The sequence below is a fragment of the Phyllostomus hastatus genome, unplaced genomic scaffold, assembly GCF_019186645.2.
Source record: "Phyllostomus hastatus isolate PE091 unplaced genomic scaffold, TTU_PhHast_1.1 phas_contig_58, whole genome shotgun sequence".
Taxonomy (NCBI): domain Eukaryota; kingdom Metazoa; phylum Chordata; class Mammalia; order Chiroptera; family Phyllostomidae; genus Phyllostomus; species Phyllostomus hastatus.
The window spans coordinates 55676604-55700326 of NW_025333916.1; the positions used below are offsets into that span (position 1 = coordinate 55676604).

Sequence of the window (23723 nt, forward strand, 5' to 3'; positions counted from 1 at the left end):
CGAACTTTGTTGAGGCTTTATAGACGTATAAATTAACATTTATAGATGTGGTCTTAGATCAACGTTACAGATAAACTTTGAAATATTAAAGGAGACACTAAAAGACAGCAACCAGTAGGGAGCGGAGCCTGCTGGACTTCCGATGCAGTGTCGGTTGCCCCAGCGTGTAAGTCCACGTGGAGTAGAAACCACAGCTCAGCTGGTTTCGTTCTACCAACACACCCGGCATCTGACGCAGTGCTTTGCACAGTCATTGTCCTGAACACTGCTGAAGAATAAGTGACTTTTATCTATATGATTGCCCCAAAAGTTCATTTTTGTGGGTGACTAGGTAGCCAAATTCGATGCCTTAGAGCTAACGCAGGAAAGGATGTCTGTGTTGGACCTGGTCATGCCCTTTGAATTGCTGAGTGTCCGTCACCCATGGTCTGTGTGAGGACAAAGGAGCTGGAACCTCGGGCTGACTCGGGGGAGCAAAGCCAGGAACGCCAATGGCTCCGTGAATAAACCCGCAGCCAGAACTCACTCTGAAACAACCAGCTTTGCTTCCTGGAACTTTCCTGAACTTTACTTAAGGAAAAACCAAGGCCACTGCCCTGAATGAATATTTTCAAATAGGACAGTCTCTGGAATGCTAGTCAACAACGCAGCAAACACTGCCCAGGGTCGCTTGCAACTCAGATTTCTAGATGACACTTCTCGTCGCGGTCAGCTGTCAGTGTGGGTTGCATTAGTATGCTTCAAAACTTCACATATTGTGGTTTACGTGGGCAGATATTTTGAGACTCGGCTGGGGAAGGATATGGCTGCTCTTAAAACTTTCTGGGCAAAGCTTCGGTCTGAGAAAGGAGATCAGGCTTCCAGTCTTGCTGGTATTTTGGGAGTATGTCATCATAATGACATTTCCAGGCTGCTCTCTGGTCAGGGAGAGACCATCAGGACAGCCTGCTTTAAAGGAAAACAACAGTGGGACACTATTCTCTGCTCATAAAATTGGGAAAGAACTTTAAAAATAACACCAAGTTTACTGAGAGTATATTCGTGCACAGCAGATCGGAGGGCCACTTGGCCAAACAAACAAAATAACCAAAATAAAAAACCAACGCCCAAACTTGAAAACTATGTGTATTCTTTGACTGCACATTGCCATCTTGAAGAATGGACCCCGATAAAATAATTTGATCTCTGGAATGATGTATCCATTATTTTATGTTAAACACAGTGTTGTTTGTAATAGTAAAAAAAAAACTGGAAATCAAAAAAATGTCTAATGGTAAAGAATTGCCTAAGGAATTCTGCTATGTCCAGGCGAAGGAATAGCACACAACTGTTAAAAATAATATCGCAGAAGAATACATAATGACGTAGAAATTTGTTCACAATCAATTTTCACGTTAAAAAGCAGTTTGCAAAACTTATACAAAATCCATTTTTATTTAAAAATCACGCAAGAGAATAATCTGTGCACATGCATAGAAGGAAAGGCTAGAAGACTATCCATTCAAATGTTAATAGCAACTATCTTTGGGGGGGTGATTTTTACCATCTCCTTGATGCTACCCCCAGGAAATCTTATCTAACAAGCATTACATCATTTTTAAATATTTCAGACAAAAGGAGCAGCAAACAAAACACCCACGATGAATTGGAATTCATCATGGGGGATCAAGAATGCTCTACAACCCTGGCTCATACCAGGACTTCCGTTCTAAAGCAGTTAGTTCAAACCAATTTACATGATCCCTGACGGCACAGGTTGGTCTTAACGATTTTCTCTGGTTTTACCAAATATGAAGTATTTTCTGCCCACCCTATGCCAAGCCTTGCACAGCACGCGGTCTACGTGCAGGGAGGTGACCTGAAACGTCCACACACATGGTAGCACACAGATGCCACCTTGGAAGCGGGAGGTTTCGGTCCTTGAGCCAACCCTCCCCACGCCACTGAAACCCCAACCGTATCTGTGGAAACACGAATAAAGACCTCGTAGCCTGGATGCCTACATGGACAGATGCATCATAGCGTGTCAAGAAGTTATCCATGTCTGAGGTCAATCCTTCAGCTCTGAGGGCCGATGGGTGATTGGGGACGGCACCCAGCCTTTTCTACAGTGTCCTTTGCTGTCTCTGACAGCATGGATTGGCAGGATCATCTTGTCCGTTCATGTCAACCACCTGCCACTAACTGAGGCGGCTGGCTGGCAGTGGACTTGAAGATTTAAAAAGACTGAGAGTGAACATGGCTGCAGGTAGACGATTTAGTCTGAATGAGTGCCCCCGTGTGAGACGTGATGCTTTTCCCAGTCCCGCTCCAGCTGTTCCTGGACCACACGAGGGAAAGAGCCAAGAATGTGTGTATTCGGCCCCCAAGTGAGTAAGGCAGAGATCCAGAAGAAATTAAACTTAAACTCTAAGTCTGAAAGCGCACCGTTTTCCGGAGGAGGGGGGAGAGAGTTCCAGGCTGACATGAAGCTGCCCTCAGCAAACTCCCCTGCAGCTGGTGCAGTCCTGCCTGGAGGAAGTTCTGAACGCTACAAAATCTAGCATACTCTAGAAAAACGACAGAGGCTAGCCATTTAAGGGCATAAGCTTCAGAATGACGACTCCAAGCAATATGCATTCTTGATGGTACTCCGTAGTCCCTTAAAAACCCATAGTGAATCCAAGTGAACCCACCCTCATGTGTCACCGTTACGGCTATTCTCAGAGCTTACAAATGGAAGATTGTCAAGCATGTTACAACCAGAGATTCTCCAGGTACTCCCCAGCCCACCACTCCTCCAGGAATACAAAGGGCCAGGCGGTTGCAGAACACACGGCTCATTAGCCTGGCTGACTCACCGTGCTGCCGCTGGTCCCCCGGAAGCTTCAGTCTGCAGGTGTGCCAACCGTGGAGCAGGTGGCTGCTGCCTTCCCTTTGTATGGCAGACATGGTACTGGAGGTGTCACTACGGCTGCAGTATCACTCACTAGGGCATGCCCTTCCCCTGGCCACTCAGCAGAAACGGTCTTCATGAGACCCCCAGACCCCCAGGGGTACATGCAGGTCCCGTTCCTGTGGGTAAAACATTTACTGCTCTAATAAATTTCCAAGTGTTTCCCAGTCACGATTCTTCAAGTAAATATTCACCAATATAACTGACCCTACTTATAAAGATGCCAATGCATTTGAGTAAAAACATGAAATTCTTGTTTCATTTCAAAGCATACTGAAATTTCCCCCCTTATAGTCTAAAATCCTACACAGTAACTATTTCTAACAGATTACAGTTTGGGAACTTTTTGATTCCTTCTGCTGATATGAAATCTGATGCCCTGTATATTTAGACAGGAGTGCTAGAGTAACGTCTAGTCAAGGGGGGAAAAGTTCTGCTGAGTTAAATCAAGTGATTTCTAAGCCTGGTCTGTGTTACCCTCCCAGGCAGCTGAAAGTGAACAGTTCTTAAGGGAGGCTGGAAGGAGGAGGAGCCCAGCGGGCCGGGCTGATTAGCATAAAGAGGCAGGCAAGAAATAGCATTGGAATTGCTTTGAATAATAGTAACCACAGCAGGGATTCTAAAAAGAAGTCCTCACGTTACAGTAATCGCATATATGATGTCTGCTGTCTTGTTGGTAATTAAAACAAAAGCTCAAAGCAGGGGTTGATGCTGCATGGATATTCATTTGTAGACAGGAAATCAGACGGGTGTAATTGGTAGTAAAAATGAGCTCATGGAAATGTACTGCTGGGACTTTCGATTTCTGTAAACACCTTAGAGTCTTCAGAGATGGGCAGTTAGAGAGCAGCCCGCCTGCCAAGGTAACTATTTGGAGTTCTGGGAGAAAAATAAACACACAAAACATTATCTTTCCAGAGATCTAGCTCTGTTTCCCCTTAGATTTTCTATTGCTACTTCTAGGTCATAAGACCAAGTTATTTCTAGTGGTTTTTGTGTGGGGGAGGGGGGTGCAGGAAAAGCATATTTCATTGGAACAACAGCATATTCTTTAATGTTTTAAAATTAGTTCCCAAACAGCTCTCATTTAACTTGGGAGCTTGCTACCTCTGAGGTCATAATGAATGTGGCAGATCCTTCCCTTCGAGAGCCACAGCTCTTTGGAGATTCAGAAAGGAGGTGTGGGAAGTAGAGGAAGAAGGCAGAGCTCGTTAGCCTGAATATCTGGATCCTGCAACTTCCTGGGCATATTTGAAAATTGGTGCTAAAGTAACAATTTACCCCCTGGCCGGATCTGGGCGGACATCCTCATTTTACTTTGAGGCATTACAATTTGCCAAATGTACTCTGAGCTATGAGAGCTCATAAAGTCGTGATTGCTCTTTTATGATTTTTTACGCTACAAGAACGTATAAAATAACGTTAGATCTATCAGCCACAGTAAGTATCAGCTATACTCAGCCACGGCCCTTACTTTGCAGAAACACCACCAGGTTAGTGGTTCACAGCATGCACCTTGTACTTGGCTTTTTGCTTATAAATAAAAGCAAGAAGTCAGAATGCAGAAGGTAAAGTCTGGTTGTGTTAAGAAAAAAGTGATTAAGATTTGGCATTTTGCTTGCAATGTGACTAAAAATTAATTCGAATCCGATGAAAGTCAAGTTTCTTCCCTTATCAACTCTCTGTGATGCCAAAAAGATGCCAGTGGTGTCCCTGGTCTAGGTTCTTCCTTTTGCTCTGCATTCTCTCTGCCTGACCTGTGTCTCTGTGCACCCGCAAGGCTAGAGTGGCATGAGGTGGTGCAGACAGTCTTATAAGCTGCTGCTTTTGGGGCGGATGCTGGACAAACTGATATCTTATTAGACTTTATTACCCAGAAAGCATAGTGCTTGCCTGAATAATATAAATGGTACCATGTTTATAGGAGGGTTTTCTTTTTCCAGTGGAGCCGTGTTTAAAAAGCAGGAAAACATGCATTTTACATTAGGATACGAGTTTAAATAATAAATCCCCTTATTTCAAAAGTGTTGGTGATATCTCATCTATAAGTATATACTTTTTGAAGCTCTTCAGACTGCTTTGAATGACCAGAATTATACAGTGGCGGGGGGAAAGCAGTAGCATTGCATTTATCACTCTCTTACTCAAGGAACAGGACAAAAGACCCTCCACACAATGCAAGCGAGAACCCTGGGCCCTGGCCTGAGCCTCACTGTGATCCCATGGCACTGCTAACTCAGGCTGAGGGACTGGGGCTGAGGCTTTAGTGTTGATTTCCTGCTGATTTTAGTGTTGATTCCCATTCCTTTATATTACCCAACGGTGGACTTTGTTCCTAAGTCACTCTTCCTCGCACCAGAGATACAGTGGATGAGAAGGCCGAGTTTCAGGATCTCGCTGTGGCTTATGCAACATGTACACCAACAAGCTCCATCACGGTGGGCTTTGTGGCTAAGCAGAGTTGTGTTACCCCAAGTTGTGGCATGTGTTAGCTCAAAGTTTCCCAGGTAGCACCGTTGGCTGGATTCCCAGGATTGCTATTTGTAAAACATAGGAGATGCAAAGGTTCTATTAGAGATTGTTTCGCTTGAACACTTGCTCCATGTTCCACGAGGCTACCCTGGCATGGCAGTAAGTGCTTACTTAATCAAAGGGGCTCACTATCTGAATTGCTACCATTGATCTTAACTTCACTGAAGACCACACTTTTGGTCTTGGTTATCAGAAATACTGCTTCACTCCATAAACATTGCCTTGGCACTGCAAACTAATGGGGGCCCTCTCTTGCAGATGAACCTCGGACCTGGCTGCTCCAGGGCTCCCTCTGGAGGTCAGCAGAGTCCCGACAGCAGAGCAGCCTTGGCCTCAGGGCAAGATAAACCCAGGTCTTTTCTCCCAACGCCCACAAGAATGGGGCCTTGCATTTGTGGTATCAGAGGATGATCATCTGGGCCTGAGATTGTAGGAAAGTTTCCCGGTAATTCTCCTGTGGGTAAAATTTGATCATTGCTGTGTGCAGGTGTTGAACCTCTGCAGCTTTCTTTCCATGTTTCTATCTTTACTGAAGCCTTTTAGCCAAAGTGAAAACAAGACAAAATAAAACCAAATGTGAGAAAAATGTGGAATTTTATTTTGTTTGTTTTAAGTGGCAAGGGAACCGGACTACGCTGGTTCTGGTTCCATAATGTCCCCCATCCGGGTGGGATCAAATGATCCCCACGAGCCTGAATGCCATCTAAAAGCGTTTGAAGTTCCCAGGGATTGGGGTCAATGGGTCTGCAGCAGGACTGAACTCGGAAGGTAAATACTTATTAGCTGGGATCGTTTCCAACATAAAGCAAATTAACTTGCACCTGATCAAACTTTTGTTACTTCAGTTGAATATACACTTACAGGAATAAAATAGCAACCAAATATTTTTCTCCTTCTCTACCTCCCTCATATTTTTGTCCTTCAGTAGTTCCTCCCTTCCTTCCTTCCTCCCTCCCTTCCTCCTTCCCTTCTCTTTCTCTCTCCTTTCACTCATTTTCTTTTATGTTAATTAGGTTGAGTATGATGTAATTTTGATCCATTAAAAATGAAATTATTCTATATGTGGAATTGGCTTCAAAACAATTTGAGTAAGGAAGATATCGGGAGTATAGAGGAAATAAGATTTGCCATACATAGATAATCAGTAAACTTGAGTGATGAGCACATGGAATAATGATGAGCTCATTATATGTTCGTGTCTACTTTTACATATATATACTTAAATGTCCATGCTAAAATGTCTCAGAATATAATAACTTGTATCTAATTGAAAAGGTACAAGGAATAGGCAAAGTGCTAGATTTATTAGGATGTGGAGAAACTCTTCAAATGTATTTTCCTATTTAATTTTTTTACTTCATCTGTTGTAGAACACATAGAAAGGTAGAAAATGTTAACATTCACACTGTATTCGTGGGGCAGAACCTGAAGACGATTTATAGACAAAGAAAGCGGTTGCCCTGAGGGACGCCCTCAAACATCATGGGGGCACGGGGGTGCAACCGCTATCAGCGACCACGGTGGCGGAGGAGCGGACCTGGCGCTGAAGATGGCATGTGCGTTTTTAAAAAGAACCAAACAGCCACTTTACTCACTACTTCTGAACTGCACACATATTCCCTTCTCTACCATAGTTCCATACTTTCATTACTATTTCATGATTTCTATTTCTAAAAATACAGTTGGGTTGTGTCTTTTCTGGGCTGCTGTAAGCAAGCACTGCAGACTGGGTGGGTCACCTACAGCAGTGAGTGGTACAGGGTAAATCAGGAAAAAAAAAATCAAACTCCCATTTCTGATTCTTTAAATTATTTATCACTTATTGGGAGTTTGAGGTTTTCCCAGGAACTCTGAGATCTAGATTTAGATATTATTGGCACAATTACATAAAACTACTTGTAGGTTTTTCTCCTCCCTTCTTCTGTGTATTACATATATTAGCTACATGAGCAAACATATACTTCTTCACTGTCAGCTTTTCAGAGTGAAAGAGTATAAATAGTTAATCCTAAATAGAAATGTGAAGAAGACAACAGAGAAAAGATGTTTATAAATCACTTACAGGAAGGACCAATCAAAATAATAGTCTGATCACATGCCTCCAGATCCATTCAAATGGTATGAAAGATTATACAGATATAAATAAAAGGATGGACATATTTCAGAAAGTTATCTTTATGTATTTGTGATCATTGGATGAACAATTATGAAAAATTATAAAAAGACAAAGAGAGAGATGGAATCTGAACAATAAGAGTGGAATAAACCATAGTAAGAAAAGAAGCACGGAGTTAATAAATGTAGGTAGCATGGCAATCATCACATGGTAATAAAATCTTTTAAAAAACACAACCTCAACAAAAGTATCTTTTAAGATTGTGAGTTAATCTGCCTGGAAAAAATTTTTAAACTGAAAGTAGAAAGAAAAATAGAGCTGGAAATGCCCTAGGTCTGCTTTCTTTCCACCTCCAAATGGGGATTCACAGAGAGACTGGAGAGGTAAGTTGATCCGTTCAGGAGAGAAACACACACACAGCCTTCCATGGCCAAAGTCAAGTCCTCCTCTGTGGTAACTGGAGGATGTCTTCAGGCTGCCTGTCTGGTCTTTATCCATGAACCCCAAAGTGAAGTCTGTCAACACCACTGGTGCACTTACGCAGAACACGCAGTCAACCCTCAGGAGAAGCCTGCTGGGGGAAAAGACCCACACAGCCGCCAAGGAAAATCATGCTAACTCCTCATACAAATCAACCTCAATTTTTACTCATAAACATGAATGGCAAACGCAAGATCATCAGATATTTAAAGAAGACCAGTAGAAGAAAGAAAAATGACCAGGATATGCAAACATGGTGATGCTGGAGAAAATAGAAATAATAAAGGAAACAAAAAAGAACTATAAAAAATAACAGTTTTAAATAGTGTCCTCAGAGATAGAAAGAATGTTACATCCACAATATAAGAATAGGTTGCCATGAAAACAACAAGTTACCAGGGTACTAGAAACATTCTTGGAAATTAAAAATATGATTACCAAATTAAAAAACTTCACTAAAAATTGAACTGAATAATGGACATGATTAAAGATAGAATTAGCCATATGGAAGGTGAAATCAAGGTAATCTCAAGAATATAGGGCAGGAAGGCAGACAAAAGTGCATGAAGAGTTGAAACATGGAAGGTCAGTCTAAGGCGTCCATCTACTCCTCCACTGTGGGGCAGAGCTGGAGGGGCTCCACCTGCAGGCCCCGCCCCGGCTGTCACGGATGAGAATAAATTTACAAGATGTGATCTGCTTGGAGAGGAAAGGTGGCCAGTCTCTTAAAGGAGAAGGGCCAGGGGCTTGTTCCTCAATGGGCTTTTATTGAGTTTAATTTCCATAAGAATACAGGTAAAGCTCATCAATCACTGTCAGGCAGTAAGGATCAAATGACAGATAACATACAAAGAACTATGAGGGCTTATTCTGAGTCAGGGTCAGATAGCTAAAGGGCCATAAAACTTTGAGGAAACTCATTCTATGCTTGAACTTTTATCATTTAATGGTAATGATAATAATTTAACTTTAATGATAATGGTAATGATTTAATTGAGGGTATTAGCAAAGCAGGTTTCACAGGATTTTATGCATTCCTGCTTAGGCCTGATTGCCCCAGGGAACCTGCCCTTTCCAGCACAGGGCCACACCCACCTCCAGCATTGTTTCAGGTTTAAGTCAGGCAGGGGAAGTAAGGCAGCCAAGAGATTCGGAGACTTCTTGCAGACAAAGTGAGGACTCAGGCTATGTCAAAGCTGAGGGGCAAGGGTCTACCACCCCCTTTTTCTATAGCCCCCAAGTCCTTCCCCGAGGGCCCCCTTGTGATCATGCTTGTCTTAGGTCATCCCTCCTTTGAGGAATCTTACCCATCATTGGCTAACCAGTCATCCACCCAGCGTCAAGCAGGGTGAGGTGAAAGGGGGCAGAGGCGGTGCCCCTACAAAGAAGATAAGCTTTCTCTGTCTCCTCAGAGGCTTAAGGTCCCAAGGTCCTTTATTTAGCCTTAGCCTTGGGGGGTTACAGCTTCTGAAACAAGGCAGGGTGGTTCCCAACACTCCACTTACTAGCTGTGACCTTGAGCAACTTATATCATTAATATCAAGCTTAAGTGTGTGTTTAGCCTTTGCCATTACTGTTCTAAGTCCTTACACATGCTACTTCATCTAATCCACTCAACAGTCCTCTATCTGCAGCATAGCTTTCCACCTGCCACGGTGTATTACTTCCTTAATTGGAGAAGCTGGGTGCTCTGCAGTACTTTCTCCTGATAAATTAGTTTCTTTATAAAACACCAAATAAGCAACACAGAGTCCACAACCGCCCTTTCATCCTTGTTTTCCAGTGTTGGCCAGGGGTCCTCTTTATGCCTCCCTGCAAATATGGCTGTGTCTGTGCGGGAGGGAAAGCATGAGGCAGAGATAGAAGTGTCTGCTGCTCCAGTCAAGCAATGTTGGAGAAAAGAAGCAATGCCAAAGGGGCCATGGTAGGGCACCAACATGTGATTTTGACCTAAACAGAGCCTCAAATAATACTGAATTAATAGTCAACCTTTTTAAAAAAGACCTGTAGATTTTATATAAAATTCTAAATTTCAAATTCTTGTGACAGAATTGGAAGATTTGCCCCACTCCCCTGCAAAAAAAGTCAGCAAGTCTACTAGTTAAGATAGGCCATTGTGAAACCAGAAAAGACACTAGAGTTCGGGCTGCCTGTCACTACCAAACCCAATAAGCAATGACAGCAATTGAATCTTTATGGGTGCCTTATTCACATGGCGGGCGATCTGAGAAGATGGTGGGTTCATACCCTAACAGACCTTCTTAAATTCCATTTTTAAATGGCCCTTTTAATAAGGAGAACAAAGTGTAGGTAAGGGGTTTGGAATTCAGGGGAAAGTTAATTGTATTTAAAAAAACAACAACGACTTCAGCATTCTCGCCCTGGGTAGTGGTTTTAAGCTGTGTCCTGGGCGGTGGTCATCCCACCCTGGAGTACAACGGCTCAGATAGCATCTTGAACTGTTTGCAGTCCTCCTGAGGAGCAAAGGTGGGACTGCTTATGGTCTCCTGGAGTCAGGGTGGGTCATACCTTCAGTTCCTGGAAGGAAAACTTTTACGTGCATTGATTATTAGGCTTATTAGCTATTACTTAAGCCCAAATTTTCCAACTCTTAAGTCCCCTATCAATTGTAACCAACAGACTTTAAACTATAGTGCTTCAGTGGAAACAGAAATTTCTTCCTTTCCTGCAGAATAGTCCGGAGATGAACAAATGGTCCAGACTGGACAGGTGGCTCTATCTGAAGTCATCTGGGAACCCTGGTAGCTTCCATTCTGTTGTTCCAAAGGAAACATTTTATTTATCTTTTTTAATTTTTTAGAAAAGACTGCCTCCACAAGAAAACAGATTTTTTGCCTTCTGCAGGTATTCAGATATTGAATGAATTAAGGCACACTTAAATCTTGCAGATGACGAATAGGAATTTAATAGCACTCATGTTTATGAAGCACTGTTTTGAAGGTGATAAAGATATGGTAAAGCAAAACAAAAACTACTAAGAAGTTTACTGGAAGACATATGTGACCTAAAACAATGTGTATGTTGCTAAAGAAGAGAGAAAATATGCAATGCGCCTTCATCAATACACAGGGGTCTCATTTGTACCAACTGCAAATGTCAATCAGATATTCCCTTCCCATACTCACTCACTTTGCAGCAGACACTGTTGAGTGCTGCCCCACAACCACTTCCTCCTTCTTCTCTGTTGACAGAACTCTGGTCTCGGGCAGCCACGTGCTTGTGCTTCGGGGGAGATGGGTTTCCTCCCCATCATCATGGATTGGTCCGAGTCATCAGGAAGGCCCTATTCTCCTTGCACTAAATATTTGTGAGAAAATCAATACTCCGCATGCAACACAGTCTTGCTCTAATTTGGACCATGTCAAATGGTTTTTATAACAAAGAGAATGGCCCTGATAAAAATCAAGCATTTGGTGTCACAGTTTCCAGGAGAGAGGAGACACTCCATCAGCATGGATTGGCCAGATGCCATCCCTGCGGCAGGAGGCGTGTCTTTGCAAACGGCGCCCACCTGGCCAATATCAGTACAATACTTGTTCAGCTCAGATCTTTCTACATCTCTGTTCCTCTTCCTAATGTTGCATATGGCAGTCACTGACCCCCGGGCTTTTCCAATTCTGTGCTCTTCTCTCAAATTGCCCTTTCTCTTGCCTATTCATTCCTTAACAACCAGGTCAAGCGTCTTTTGTGTGAAAGATTCTCCAGCTCCACCCTCTTCAGAATAAAAGTTAACCACAGCCTCTTCTGGGTTGGAGCTGTATTTTGAATATATTTCTATTATTGTACATATTATATTTCTTGATAATTATCTACACACCTCTTTCTCCTCACTGAGATATGGGTACACTGGGCCTAATACGGCTTTCAAATTAGGAATGAAGAGACGAAAGGAGATGATAAGAAAAGAAGAAGGGAAGGAAGGAAGGCAGGCAAAATAAAAAAAGAAGGTTATTTTTTTTTCATTTTTCTTACTGGCACCGTGATGAAATAACCGATTTGTGGCATGCTTGGATCCTAGCAGATTGTTCCCCAAATCGGGAAAATTTCTGCTCCAAATGCAAAAAGTTGCATTCAATATTTTTGAAAAAGTGTTTGGGAAGAGTAAATTAGATGACCTTAAACAAGTGATTGACATCTGGAATAAATAGAAAGAAAAAAATGCTACTGACCTAAGAGGCAAAGATCGACTTCCGTGTCATCCCAGTGAGAGCAAGGTCGCTGAGCCGGAGGGCTCTGCGCGCGGGCGGGACCGCGGGAACCGGAGCTCCGCCCCTTGCTGGCTGTGCAACCTTGAGCCGCTTACCAGCCTCCAGCTTCCGTTTCTGTGTCACCCAAAGTGAGTAGAGTAATAGCCCCCTTATTAACAAGTAGCCTACATCGGATAACTGCATCTAGCTCTAGCCATTCAGCTGTTTAAATGTTAGTCGCTTCCCATGCATAGCAAACACTAACAGAACATGAATACTTCTTCCCACTAATATCTGTGCACTTATACTTAGTGTATAGGTGTATACTAGTGTGTATTATATATCATATACACACACGCATATATACTTAGCAATAGGGTCTGGCACAAATAACGCCCCCTTTTTATTACAAAATCGTAAGCGTGTAATTCCGTAACATAACAATATCACACTCAAGCACATCAGATGACATTTTAGGTGAAATGTTCAAATTAAAACTATAAATTATTATACTCAAGCAGGCCTTACTTCTGCCGGACCCTATATGTAAGTATACATATACTTAAGACAAATATATATTGTATTTACACATGCATACCTATGCACACATACAGTGAGCTGGAAGTGGAGATACTGGGTGGGGAGTAAGGAAGGAGTTGTTAAGAGCTGAGTTAGGTCAAGCGCATTCTGATTTCTCTGTTGTGACTGGGTTAGGATGCGTCAACTCCCCACAGAGGGAGCATCCCTGGGCAAACGGGTGAGAGAGAGTTTCTGATCCACCTAATCTGAGGCCGGTGCATGGCGGGGCCTCCTCAACAAGAGGACAAGAGGAGTCTCTGGGGACAGGGACCATGTCTAATTCAACCCTGGGTCTGCAGTGTGGAGCACAGAGGCGGGTGCCCCACAGGCGGCAAGGGGGTTCACCGGATGAACGAGTCCATGAAACCACACCCGTGGTCCTCGCTGAGCCAAACTGCTGACAGGGACATCAACAGTTAGAGCTCAGGACTCCTAGCAGAAGTTTCCTTTGATGGCGTCTTTTAACAACCTGCATAATATCTCCCTCGACTTTCCTCACAGAAACATGGTCTCTGTGTGCAAGGAAACCTTTGACAGCTCTTGGCTGAGAGACGGCCAGCCATTGAGCTGTGGGGATTTTCCAGTTGCATGAGAGAGCTTCATTAGAATCCATCTCCACCCTCGTCCTCCCGGAAGAAGGAGAAGGAGGAGGAGGAGGAGGAGAATAGAAATGATAGTGACTCCCTGAAACAGATATTCGCTTTCTCTTTTCCTGATTTTACTTTTATGGGTTATTAATTGTGTGTCTAAAATGATGTGACTTGTATAATTCCTAAAGTTCTAAATCAAATACTATTTACCACTGCATGTGCCAAGCACAAAACACATTAAGTAAATATGATGGAAAGATGGAGAGAGCTGCCCAGTGCGAACTCCGGAGGAGAGCCCCCTGCGGAGCCAGCGGGCAGGGTTTGTTTAATCAGCATTCCGCAGCCCCGATAAATTACAAACGTAGCAGATACCAAGTGGAATTACCTGCAGTCTGTGTCAGAGAGCCAGCCATACTTGGTATAAGAAATGACAATTTTATTGAAGGAAATTAGAATTATGAACTCGAGTTCAGTCTGCAAATATGGAACTGCCTAGAGACTATTAAGTAAAAATTCATGGTTTCCCTCTTTGAAGCTCATTTGAAACAAACTTTATAAAGCTTCATTTTGAGTTTAGAAGTAGGCGAGCATTTTGTGGTTTAAAGATACTTATTCACTTAAATTCCAAAAGTCTGACGGAAAATTAAGATACCTGAGTTGTCTAACAGAACATGCCAGAGATTTGGTTTTGTAATCATTTTAGGTGAGGTATTATGTTCTGAAAAAGTCTCTTTGTGGTTTGGGAAGCTGTTTCACTGGCTTTGGAGCTAACCTGGTATTATACTTCAGGCCGAAATGAGTCCTGACACTCCAACCCTCCCCCCTGCCCCCACCCCCGACATGATTTTAAGCCTGGTCCACCACAGCCAGCTGGTGAACAGTGCTTGGATGGGTTCCTAACAGCGCAAGAGAGTCCTGGTGCACCTCCGGGGCAGGAAGAACTCACCAGCCAGCATCCGTGTGCTGGAGCCTGCCCAAGGGGCTCACGATCCGCCGGGGTAGATCGGAGGCCGCGCACGGTAGAAGCAGGACACATCCATTCGTTCCGTGTGGCGCTTGTTGACCAACTCAGTAGTTCCCAACCCTGGCTGCACATCAGAATCATTCGGCTGCTTCGGCCCTTACCTCCAGGACACTTCAATGTCCTGACTCAGGATGGATCTTGGGAACAAGTATTTTTGGAAAGCTCCCCAACATGATCCTAATTAACAGCTAGGACTGAGAAACACTCTGTAGACTGCAGACTCCCTGAGAGCATGCTCCCTCACCCCCGCTCAGCTCAGCATCGACTGTAATGCCTGGTTCACGGCACAAGGTGAATATTGCTGCCGGGAGTGAGGTATAACAACAACAAAGGGGCATCTTCCGAGTCGAGATCATCAGTGTTTTTGCCAGTCCTTGTTGGGAACCGCCCTGCCTGGTATCAGAAACTATAACCCCTGCCTAGGCTAAGGCTAAGGGAAAGCCCTTGGAACCGTAAGCCAGCAAGGAGACAAAAGCTTATCTCCCTGGCAGGAGCGCTGCTTCTGCTGCTTCATTCATAATTGAACCCCAAAGCTTGGTCGGTTAGCCAATGACGGGTAAGATTCCCCAAGGGGGGAGCGACCTAAGACAGGCACAATCATGTGGGAGGCCCCCAAGGAAGGACTTTGGGGGCTACAGCAAAAGGGGGTGATGGACCCTCGCTCCTCAGCTTTGACATAGCCTGAGTCCTCCTCGTCTGGGAGAAAATCTCCTTATCTCTTGGTTACCTTAGTTCCTTTGCTCCACCTAAGCCTGAAACAATGACAGGGTGGTGCAGCTCTGTGCTGAAAAGGGTGGGTTCCCTGGGTGATCAGGCCTAAGAAAGAATATGTAAAATCCTGTGAAACCTGCTTTGTTTAGAATGCTCTCAGTTGAATGAGAAGGGTCCAAGGAGGAAGTTAGTTTGTTCCTTAAAGTCTTATAGCTCTTTGACCCTGACTCAAAATAGGCCCTCAGACTTCCTTGTTATCTATTGTTTGATCCTTACTTCCTAGCAATGAGTAATGAGCTTTTACCTGAATTCTTATGCAAAGGAAACCAATAAAAAGCCTCTCCGGAGGAGGAACGGGACGCTCTCCCCACCAGGGAGGGTGGCCAAGAGGCGCGCTCCCCACATGAGGAGTGGCCATGGCACCCTCCAGGAGAGAGGGTGGCCAAGGCGCTCCCCACATGAGGAGTGGCCCTGCTGTTCCTATTCCCCCACAGGACCTGGTTGTCTCTGTGTATGTTTTTCTCGCGTCTCGATGAGCCATCCGCAGCATTCCGTGATCACTAGTGGCCAGTGACCCATGCATCAAGTCCTCCTCTATGTTTATCCACCCACCTATTTAACTAGGTCCATGACAGGGAGCATAGAACCTTCCACACACCTGGTCAAGTGGGGCCCTCACTTTGGAGTGCCTCCCTCCAAATATTCCAAGTCTCTTGGGATGTAAGGTCCTCAGGGAATGGCACCCCGAACCCGGAGCAGAACCTGTGTTTCTGTGCTCTCCGCCTTGCGAGTGGGCTCAACCAGATGCTTTCAGGAGCTTCTAGACTCTGGCCTATGGGACTCTGGTTCCAGAAAGGTAGCAGAACAGTGGACTGCTTACACTGTCCAACATGTACTTCTCATGTGAGAACAAATGTGTGAGACTGGGCAGCCAGAGTTGTGCTGACATGCCAATTTTGGGTCACTCAAATTATTTAAGTGGACAGGCAGGGGCCACACAAAATGTACTTCTGGGTCTTACCCCTGGGGTGGCTGTGCCTCTAGGATATTGATTCTGAAGTTTCTTAGAAATGAAATTGTATGCTTTCCCACACTGAAAGTTCACTACATTATAAACATTATTTTGGGTGGGGGGAATTCCTGAAGGATTTATGGAGCCAAATCAATTATGGGCAGTTGAGCACAGTTTCTGGAAGGTTAGCTTTCTTTACAGAGACATTTCTGCCTGATTTGTAGCAAATGCAAGGTGAGAAAATTTCCAAGTGTCCAAAAGAGAACAAAAAAAAAGTGGAGATCAAAGGACCCCCTGTTACCCACTCTTTTTCTCTGTCTCATCAAGGCAACGCTATTTTCAACCTAGAAGACCCTGACACGGTCTTCAAATGTTGTTTTTTTTTTTTTAAGTAAGGAAAGAAGGAAGCCTAGCTATCTCGTTGATCTTTCTTGAAAAGTTTATCCAAGTTAATTTTGTTAATATTGATTAAGTGTTAAAATGATAACATTTTGGATATTTGAGCTAAGTAAAATATTATACTAAATATATTATAATGTTGTATTATTACATTAGATATATTATAAAATGAATTTCACCTGCTTCGTTTTACTTTTATAATATGGCTATTAAAAACATAAAATTATATATTTGGTTTGCAATCATTGCTCACATTATATTGCTTCTGGACAGCACTAAAAGTTGTCAGAGGGATCATGACCTTAAACGTTTGTGAACTATGAACACAGACATGGAAGCTTCCTTCAGACTCGCTGGCAACGTTGACTCGGACTAACTGAAGAGAGCAGCCACAGGCCAGGGGGACGGGGGTACTAGGAAAGACCTGCCAGGGCATGGGCAGAGGGCATCACAGGGCTTTGGACACAGGCCAGGGACATCGGAAAGGGAGCAGGACGAGTCAGGAGAAGTCACAAATCATTTCCAAGTTTCTCACGGAACCAAGATGGTTGTCATGGGGCCTAAGTTCCCGTGGGCCCAGATGTACTTCGAGATGGCTGGAAGCACGGGTCAGCTAGCTCGGAGAACCCCGTGCCCCGGACCCACAAGCAGCAGAGTTTTAGTGGGCTCTGCATATTGCCAGTGAGTGCGTTTGCGAAGAAGTCCATGGTGCTGCTGCCACGAGGGGTCTGGGGCCAGAGCTGGCACAGGCCAACCTACAACCCTCAACATTTGCTCTCCCACTGACACGCCTCAGGGGAAGCTTCCCCACTCCCCTGTAGCCTCTGAACAAGAGGCGCTCTGTCCAAAGCCCTCCTGGATGGTTTGTGAGCTGTGCTGCTAGCGGCTGCTCGGGAGTGTGCGGAGGATTTGAGCAGTGCAGTGGGTGAAAACGCTTCAGTGGAAACAAGGCAAAGAAATTACCTTGCAAATCCTCCCTCTCAGGTAGTGTGAATGCAGAGGATTCTTTTATAAGGAAATACCGGTTCCCTCATAGTGCTAACTCCCTCTTTTCTTCTTTCCCTTTAGGCGTTCGTTTGTACATCCAGGGGAGCTCATGGGCTTCCCCGCTATTTCCACCCGGTAACCTGACAGCTTGGGAAATAATTGCAGTATTGTTCATATTACCCTTAAATGTGAACATATGTAGGCCTAATTATAACATGCATGACGCATGATTCCTACCCTTTACACTGGCAATTTCATGGACATGAAACTCTAGAATTACAGCTAGTTTTATTTTATTTTATTTATTTTATTTTTATTTTTAGAGAGGGAAGGGAGGGAGAAAGAGAGAGAGAGAGAGAAACATCAATGTGCGGTTGCTGGGGGTCATGGCCTGCAACCCAGGCATGTGCCCTGACTGGGAACCGAACCTGCGACACTTTGGTTCGCAGCCCGTGCTCAATCCACTGAGCTACGCCAGCCAGGGGTATTTTTATAAAAATATTTAATAAGATCAATTTGAAATTTTAAAAACTTAATTAAAATTTGGGGTTTTTAAATTTTTATTGAATTGATTGGGGTGAGATTTGTTAACAAAATTAGATAAATTTTAGGTGTACAATTCTACAACACATGGTCTGTAGGTTGTACTGTGTGTTCATCTCCCCAAGTCAAGTCTCCTTCCATCACCATTTATCTCCCCTTTATCCTTCCCTACTCTCCCCATCCCTCTCTCTAAAAATTAATTAAAATTTTAATTTTAATGAAATAATTTTGATTTAAATTTTGATGAAAAATTGACATTATCATAATTTATAGTTGGCCTTTGAATTTTAATAAATAATTTGAAATACTTTAGAAGAAATCTTTCTTACATAAAAATGTAGAGAAAAATTATTTGTATAGTTTTGCACTCACTCACCTTAATTTAAATTTTCTTAACAATACAGCCAAATTTTACACACTTTGAATAGAATTACATTTTCTAATTCTTTCAGTCATTACTGACACAAGAACACAAGCGAGGGCTGCAACCCACAGGACAGGTGTTTGCCTGGTCCATTCATTGCCAGGCTCGTGTCTGTGTCCCCCGGGCCCAGCAAGGTCACCGGTCAGCGCCACACTAGTCCTCCTGTCCCCATCTGGGTGGTCCTGGTCCGAGTCCTGCCAACCGATCAGGTCCTCTGCCTCCGGTGCCTCGCACAGGAGCTTGTTTACTGATGGGTATGCGACAGCCACACCAGCAACCTGGGGAAATTAGCCTGTGTCCAAGCCAATTAGTCTCACTGTCTCTACTCTAATGAAGCCGATCAATTAAGAAGACTGGAAAATTCCTGGGCCTGCCAGGCCAGCAGTCCTTGGGTTACGGCACCAAATTCATTCCCTCAGCAAGCATGTATACTGAGCAGCAACACCTGTTCTTAGCCCTACAATTTACCATTCTTTTCCAGACTTTGGAATTTGACAGACGAATTATTTTTTTAAGTGGGAGAAGTTACCAGTTTTTAAGTTTGCAAGGTAAAAAAATCAAATGAGTCTTTTTAACACACAAAAGTAACAAGTATATCACTTCAGCATAAGAAATACCACTTAAATGAAATAAATTTAGCTTCATGAAAAACTCTGACACTATTTTTTCCTCAGAAAAAAAAATGTTGCTGCCTCCTAATAATGTCTTTCTATAAGATTTGTTTAAAACCAAATCTTTTCATTTGTTTTTTCTTCCTCTCTTTTTCTCTTCTTCCTTTCCTGACAATGAACAGTTTCCATTATCCTTCTCCAAATAAATATTCTGGGAACTGAATTACATTTCTGGCCAAGACGGGGGAAGAGAATCAGACTTACCCTCCTATTTTAAACAATCAATAAGTGAAGAAAATATGTGAAGCAATGGTTTTTCAAGACACTGGATATCCTGCAAGGAAGGAAGGGATTCCTGAAAGAAAGAATAATGGGAAGCCCTACGATTACCCCAGCCCGCTGTCTTTAGAGAGATTCCAGTCTGTAGTCCAGGAAAGGAGGAATCCAGTTGGAGCCTGGATTTGAGACGGAGCTGAAAGTTGAGTTAAACAAAAGGGTTCAGAGTTCATGGGAAAGACTCAAAGGCAACCTGACGATGTGCAGAGTACCCCTAGAGTTTTCAGTGGAGCACTGACTGGAGCCACGCGTGTGAGGCAGCTGCCCGGGGCTGGGGACCGAACCACCTGGAACGTCCGTGGGCAGTCAGAACAGCCCTGGAGCGCCTCGTGGGGCGTGGGGCGCTGGGCAGAGCACTCAGTAGGGTGTTAACTCGGTAGTGGGAATAATTAGCCCTGTACTGAGGCCTGTTATGATCCTACCTAACACACCATAAAAGCGAGACCTGGAAGGATCAGACAGACTATCTTCCTATACCATAACTGTGTCCCAGACTCAAGTGCAAAAGTATTTGTAGAAATATAAAGCACATAACAATATAAAATGCACAGTGACTGGCTTCCAGTACAAAATTACCAGGCGTGCAGATTACTACTAGGGATAAGAGAAAATACGTGATTTGATATACATATACATTGTGAAAGGATTTCTCCTACTGAGTTCATTAACACGCCCATCGGCTCACATATTTACCTTTTTTTTTGGTGGGAAGATAAAGTACATGGCTTAATCATCACTTTTTGTCTTTGTTTTATGAAGTTCATTTTTCAGATAATATTATTATTTTGATGTTCAGTTTGTCCAAATTCAAAGACATGGAGACATTCTAATAAAGCGATTTGTTCTTTTCCTTTGCTGTCAGCATGTATATCTTTTTTCCCTCTGAACTTGCACATGTATCCACATAATGTACCTATAGTTAACGGAATTCAGTTTCTGTCAAATTAAGTGTGTTGGTACCAGAAATAAGAAAAATAAAAACTCATCAGAAGACCATCTTTCTACTGTTTTTCCAGCTGTCCCTCTGAGAACCGGCTGCCTGTTGCTTGGGACAACATTTTTCTTCCTGCCTCAAAGATCCTGAGATGCTGGATTTGGTGCTTGTTTACATATGCTTTCACTGAAAACATCAAGAACGACAGCTTTGATTAAACGGATTATTGAGGGGCCCGCAGTGAGCAGCACAGAGCACGCGCTCTCCGGAGCTTAGGCCAGGTGAGGGGCTCGAAGACCGTGCAAACACCGAATCTCAGGTCGGGCGGCGTTCCTGGTGCTCGCCCTTCCTTGGGCGACCCTGCGAAGGGGAAGGGTCGGGCCTCTTAGGAGCCTGGCGGGTCAGCTCTCGACCAGCTGGCCTTGGGCTGGTGCCTCACCTTCCACAGCACCGTTCACACCTCCTGGGGTAGGGAGGGACCCCACCGCGGACAATCTGGGCTCCCCTAGCGGACCCCAGCCAGAGCTTCTTTGAGTCGTCTTTCTTCTCCTTCCTTTCTGCCAGCCCTTGCCCCCTTACTGGAGGAAAACTTCCCTCCTTTCTTTGATTCTTCACCTCCTGCTTCACTTCGTTTCACTGAACGTCTTGATGACTTTCGAACATGAGAGTCATGTGCCCAGAACATTGTATGAAGCCTAAAAAACCTTGTGCTTCGAAGTAAAATGCGGTGAAGTGAATAAACAGTGGCAGAGCCTCTCTACACAGCCCTTACAGGCTCTTCCAGGAAGTCTCCAGCTGCCTTCACCTCGTCTTTTAATCAGCTCTGCCTCTGTGTGGGCCCCCTTTTCCAAAGCTGAGCCGCGCCAGCCTGCGCGCAGAGTTACTCCCGCCCTAGTCCAGCACGGGGCTGACTCAGACCGCAGGAGGGTGGCGTGTGCAGAACCCCCGCCACGCTCCCGAGAGTCGGGTCTTACTGCTGACCGAGAACAGACCTCACTGGGCTGAGGTCTGGGAATGTGCATTACTACTGTTGTTTCTTTTAGAAGACTCTTCCAGTAGGTCCAAGGCATGCCTTAGTTTATGTGCTGTTGTGACAAAGAATATCTACTTCAGAAATGAACTATTTCAGTATCGCAAGACATGTTTATTTTAAAAGCTTGCTTCTGGGGCCTCACAGCATGTTGTCGAAAATCTCTAGCGTTGGGGCCTGGAACTCTGTAGTTGAATCTCCTCGTGCATTTCTGATACACACTCCTTGCAGTTCCCAAATGCAGTTCAAGTACATTTACATGTACATATACCTTTTCAAAAAATTGCTGTTCTGTTTCTCTGAGTGAATGAAAGCAGAAGAAATAAATTAAATGGAAATCCCCTTCTCAAATGACTCCCTAAAGAAGTTAGTATTGTGAAATTCCTCATTCATGTGACTGGAACTTTAATAATGCATCTTTTCCATGTCTGTACAGTTAATGCAAGTTCTTCTTTACACCTCCACATAACCTGGGGCTATGATATTTCATTTCTACCTGGTTCTACTGAGCAATGGTCCTCGAATTTACTTGGTAAACATCTGTGGAGGACCCTCGAAGGGCCAGGCACTGTACTCGGGTGGGGAACCCCCCTGAGGACCTTACAGATTAAGAGGGGGTGGCAGAGGGAGCCTTGGAGTCAAATAGGTAACTAGGACACTAGGGTCAGTAAAGCGTGCCTAACAGTGAGATTTGTGCAATACACTCCAAAACAGACTACAAAAACAAGCTGTTTTCTTTTTAAAATTTTTTAAATTCTTTTAACAATTTTATTTATTTATTTTTAGAGAGGGAAGAGAGGGAGAAAGAAAGAGAGAGAGAAACATCAATGTGCGGTTGCTGGGGGCTGTGGCCTGCAACCCAGGCATGTGCCCTGGCTGGGAATCAAACCTGCGACACTTTGGTTCGCAGCCCGCGCTCAACCCACTGAGCTACGCCAGCCAGGACAATTTTTTTAATTTTAATTGTTGTTCAAGTACAGTTTTCTGCCTTTTACCCCCACCACAGCCCACCCCCCTAGCCCTCCCCACCTCCCTCCCATTTCCACCCCACCCCTTGTTATTGTCCATGTGTCCTTTATACTTGTTCCTGCAAACCCTTCCCCTTTTCCCCTGAAATTCCCTCCTGTCTCCCCTCTGGTCACTGTCAGCCTGTTCTCTGTTTCAGTGTCTTTGGGTATATTTTGCTTGTTTGTTTGTTTTGTTGTTTATGTTCCTGTTAAAGGTGAGATCATATGGTATTTGTCTTTCACTGCCTGGCTTGTTTCGCTTAGTGTAATGCTTTCCAGTTCCATCCATGCTGTGGCAAAGGGTACAATGCTTCCTTCTTTCTGCTGCATAGAATTCCATTGTGTAAATGTACCATAGTTTTTTGATCCATTCATTTACTGATGGGCACCTAGGTTGCTTCCAACACTTGGCTATTGTAAATTGTGCTGCTGTGAACATTGGGGTGCATAGGTTCTTTTGGATTGGTGTTTCAGGGTTCTTAGGATATAATCCTAGCAGTGGAATTGCTGGGTCAAAAGGCAGATCCATTTTTAGTTTTCTGAGGAAATTCCATACTGTTTTCCATAGTGGTTGTGTGGGATTACAGACTGGTACAACCACTAAGGAAAACAGTGTGGAATTTTCTCAGAAAACTAAAAACAAGCTGTTTGCTAACCTCAGCGTTAATCTCCTGGCTTCGGCCACTGCAGAGTCACCCAGGCACGGGCACAGTCTGTGGTTTTCTGCCACCAACAGCAGGCTCAACTCAGTATCTCTGCGAGGGGCCTGCAGTGAAAGGAGTGTTTATACTTACATGTAGGGAAAAAAAAAGCAGTTCAGACAGAATTGTAACTGGAATAAAAAATATCCCCAACTCTAAGGGACTTTTCCTAATAGGAGAAGTGTAAATGGTTTTACTTCTCCTCTTACTTAAAAAAAGAATTGGTAGGCATAATAACTCTACTTAAAAATTGAATAAGGATATGTTAAAGAAATGTTTGCTGATTTTTTTATAGAACCAGGGTGGAGTCTCGGGATAAATGGTCCATTGTGCAGCAGATCACCTTAATCGGCATCTGGATTTGCAGACGTAACATCCCAAACCCAGTTTGGTTGAGGTGGGTTGGGATTAGATCGGGGTTTCTCAACATCCGCATTACTGACATTTTAGGCGGGATAATTCCTGGTTATGGGAGGCCGTCCTGTACATAGTAGGACATTTAGCAGGACCCCTGGCCTCTGTCCACTAGATGCCAGCAGATCCCCCTGCTGAGTCATGCCAATC

General features: G+C 44.0%; 1 protein-coding gene across 4 annotated transcripts in view; it reads right to left on the reverse strand.

Moving 5' to 3' along the window:
* RANBP3L (RAN binding protein 3 like) overlaps positions 1 to 3595 on the reverse strand; it is a 47901-nt gene extending 44306 nt beyond the window's left edge. For 3 of the 4 annotated variants that reach the window (XM_045847987.1, XM_045847986.1, XM_045847984.1), the window contains exon 1: positions 2841 to 3408. In XM_045847987.1, the coding sequence (XP_045703943.1) occupies positions 2841 to 2931 (91 nt within the window). In that variant the 5' untranslated portion in view covers positions 2932 to 3408. Of the gene's footprint in view, positions 1 to 2840; positions 3409 to 3572 lie in introns of those variants that run through there. The other variant, XM_045847985.1, reaches the window with a different exon arrangement.
* Between the last annotated feature and the right edge of the window lie 20128 nt (positions 3596 to 23723).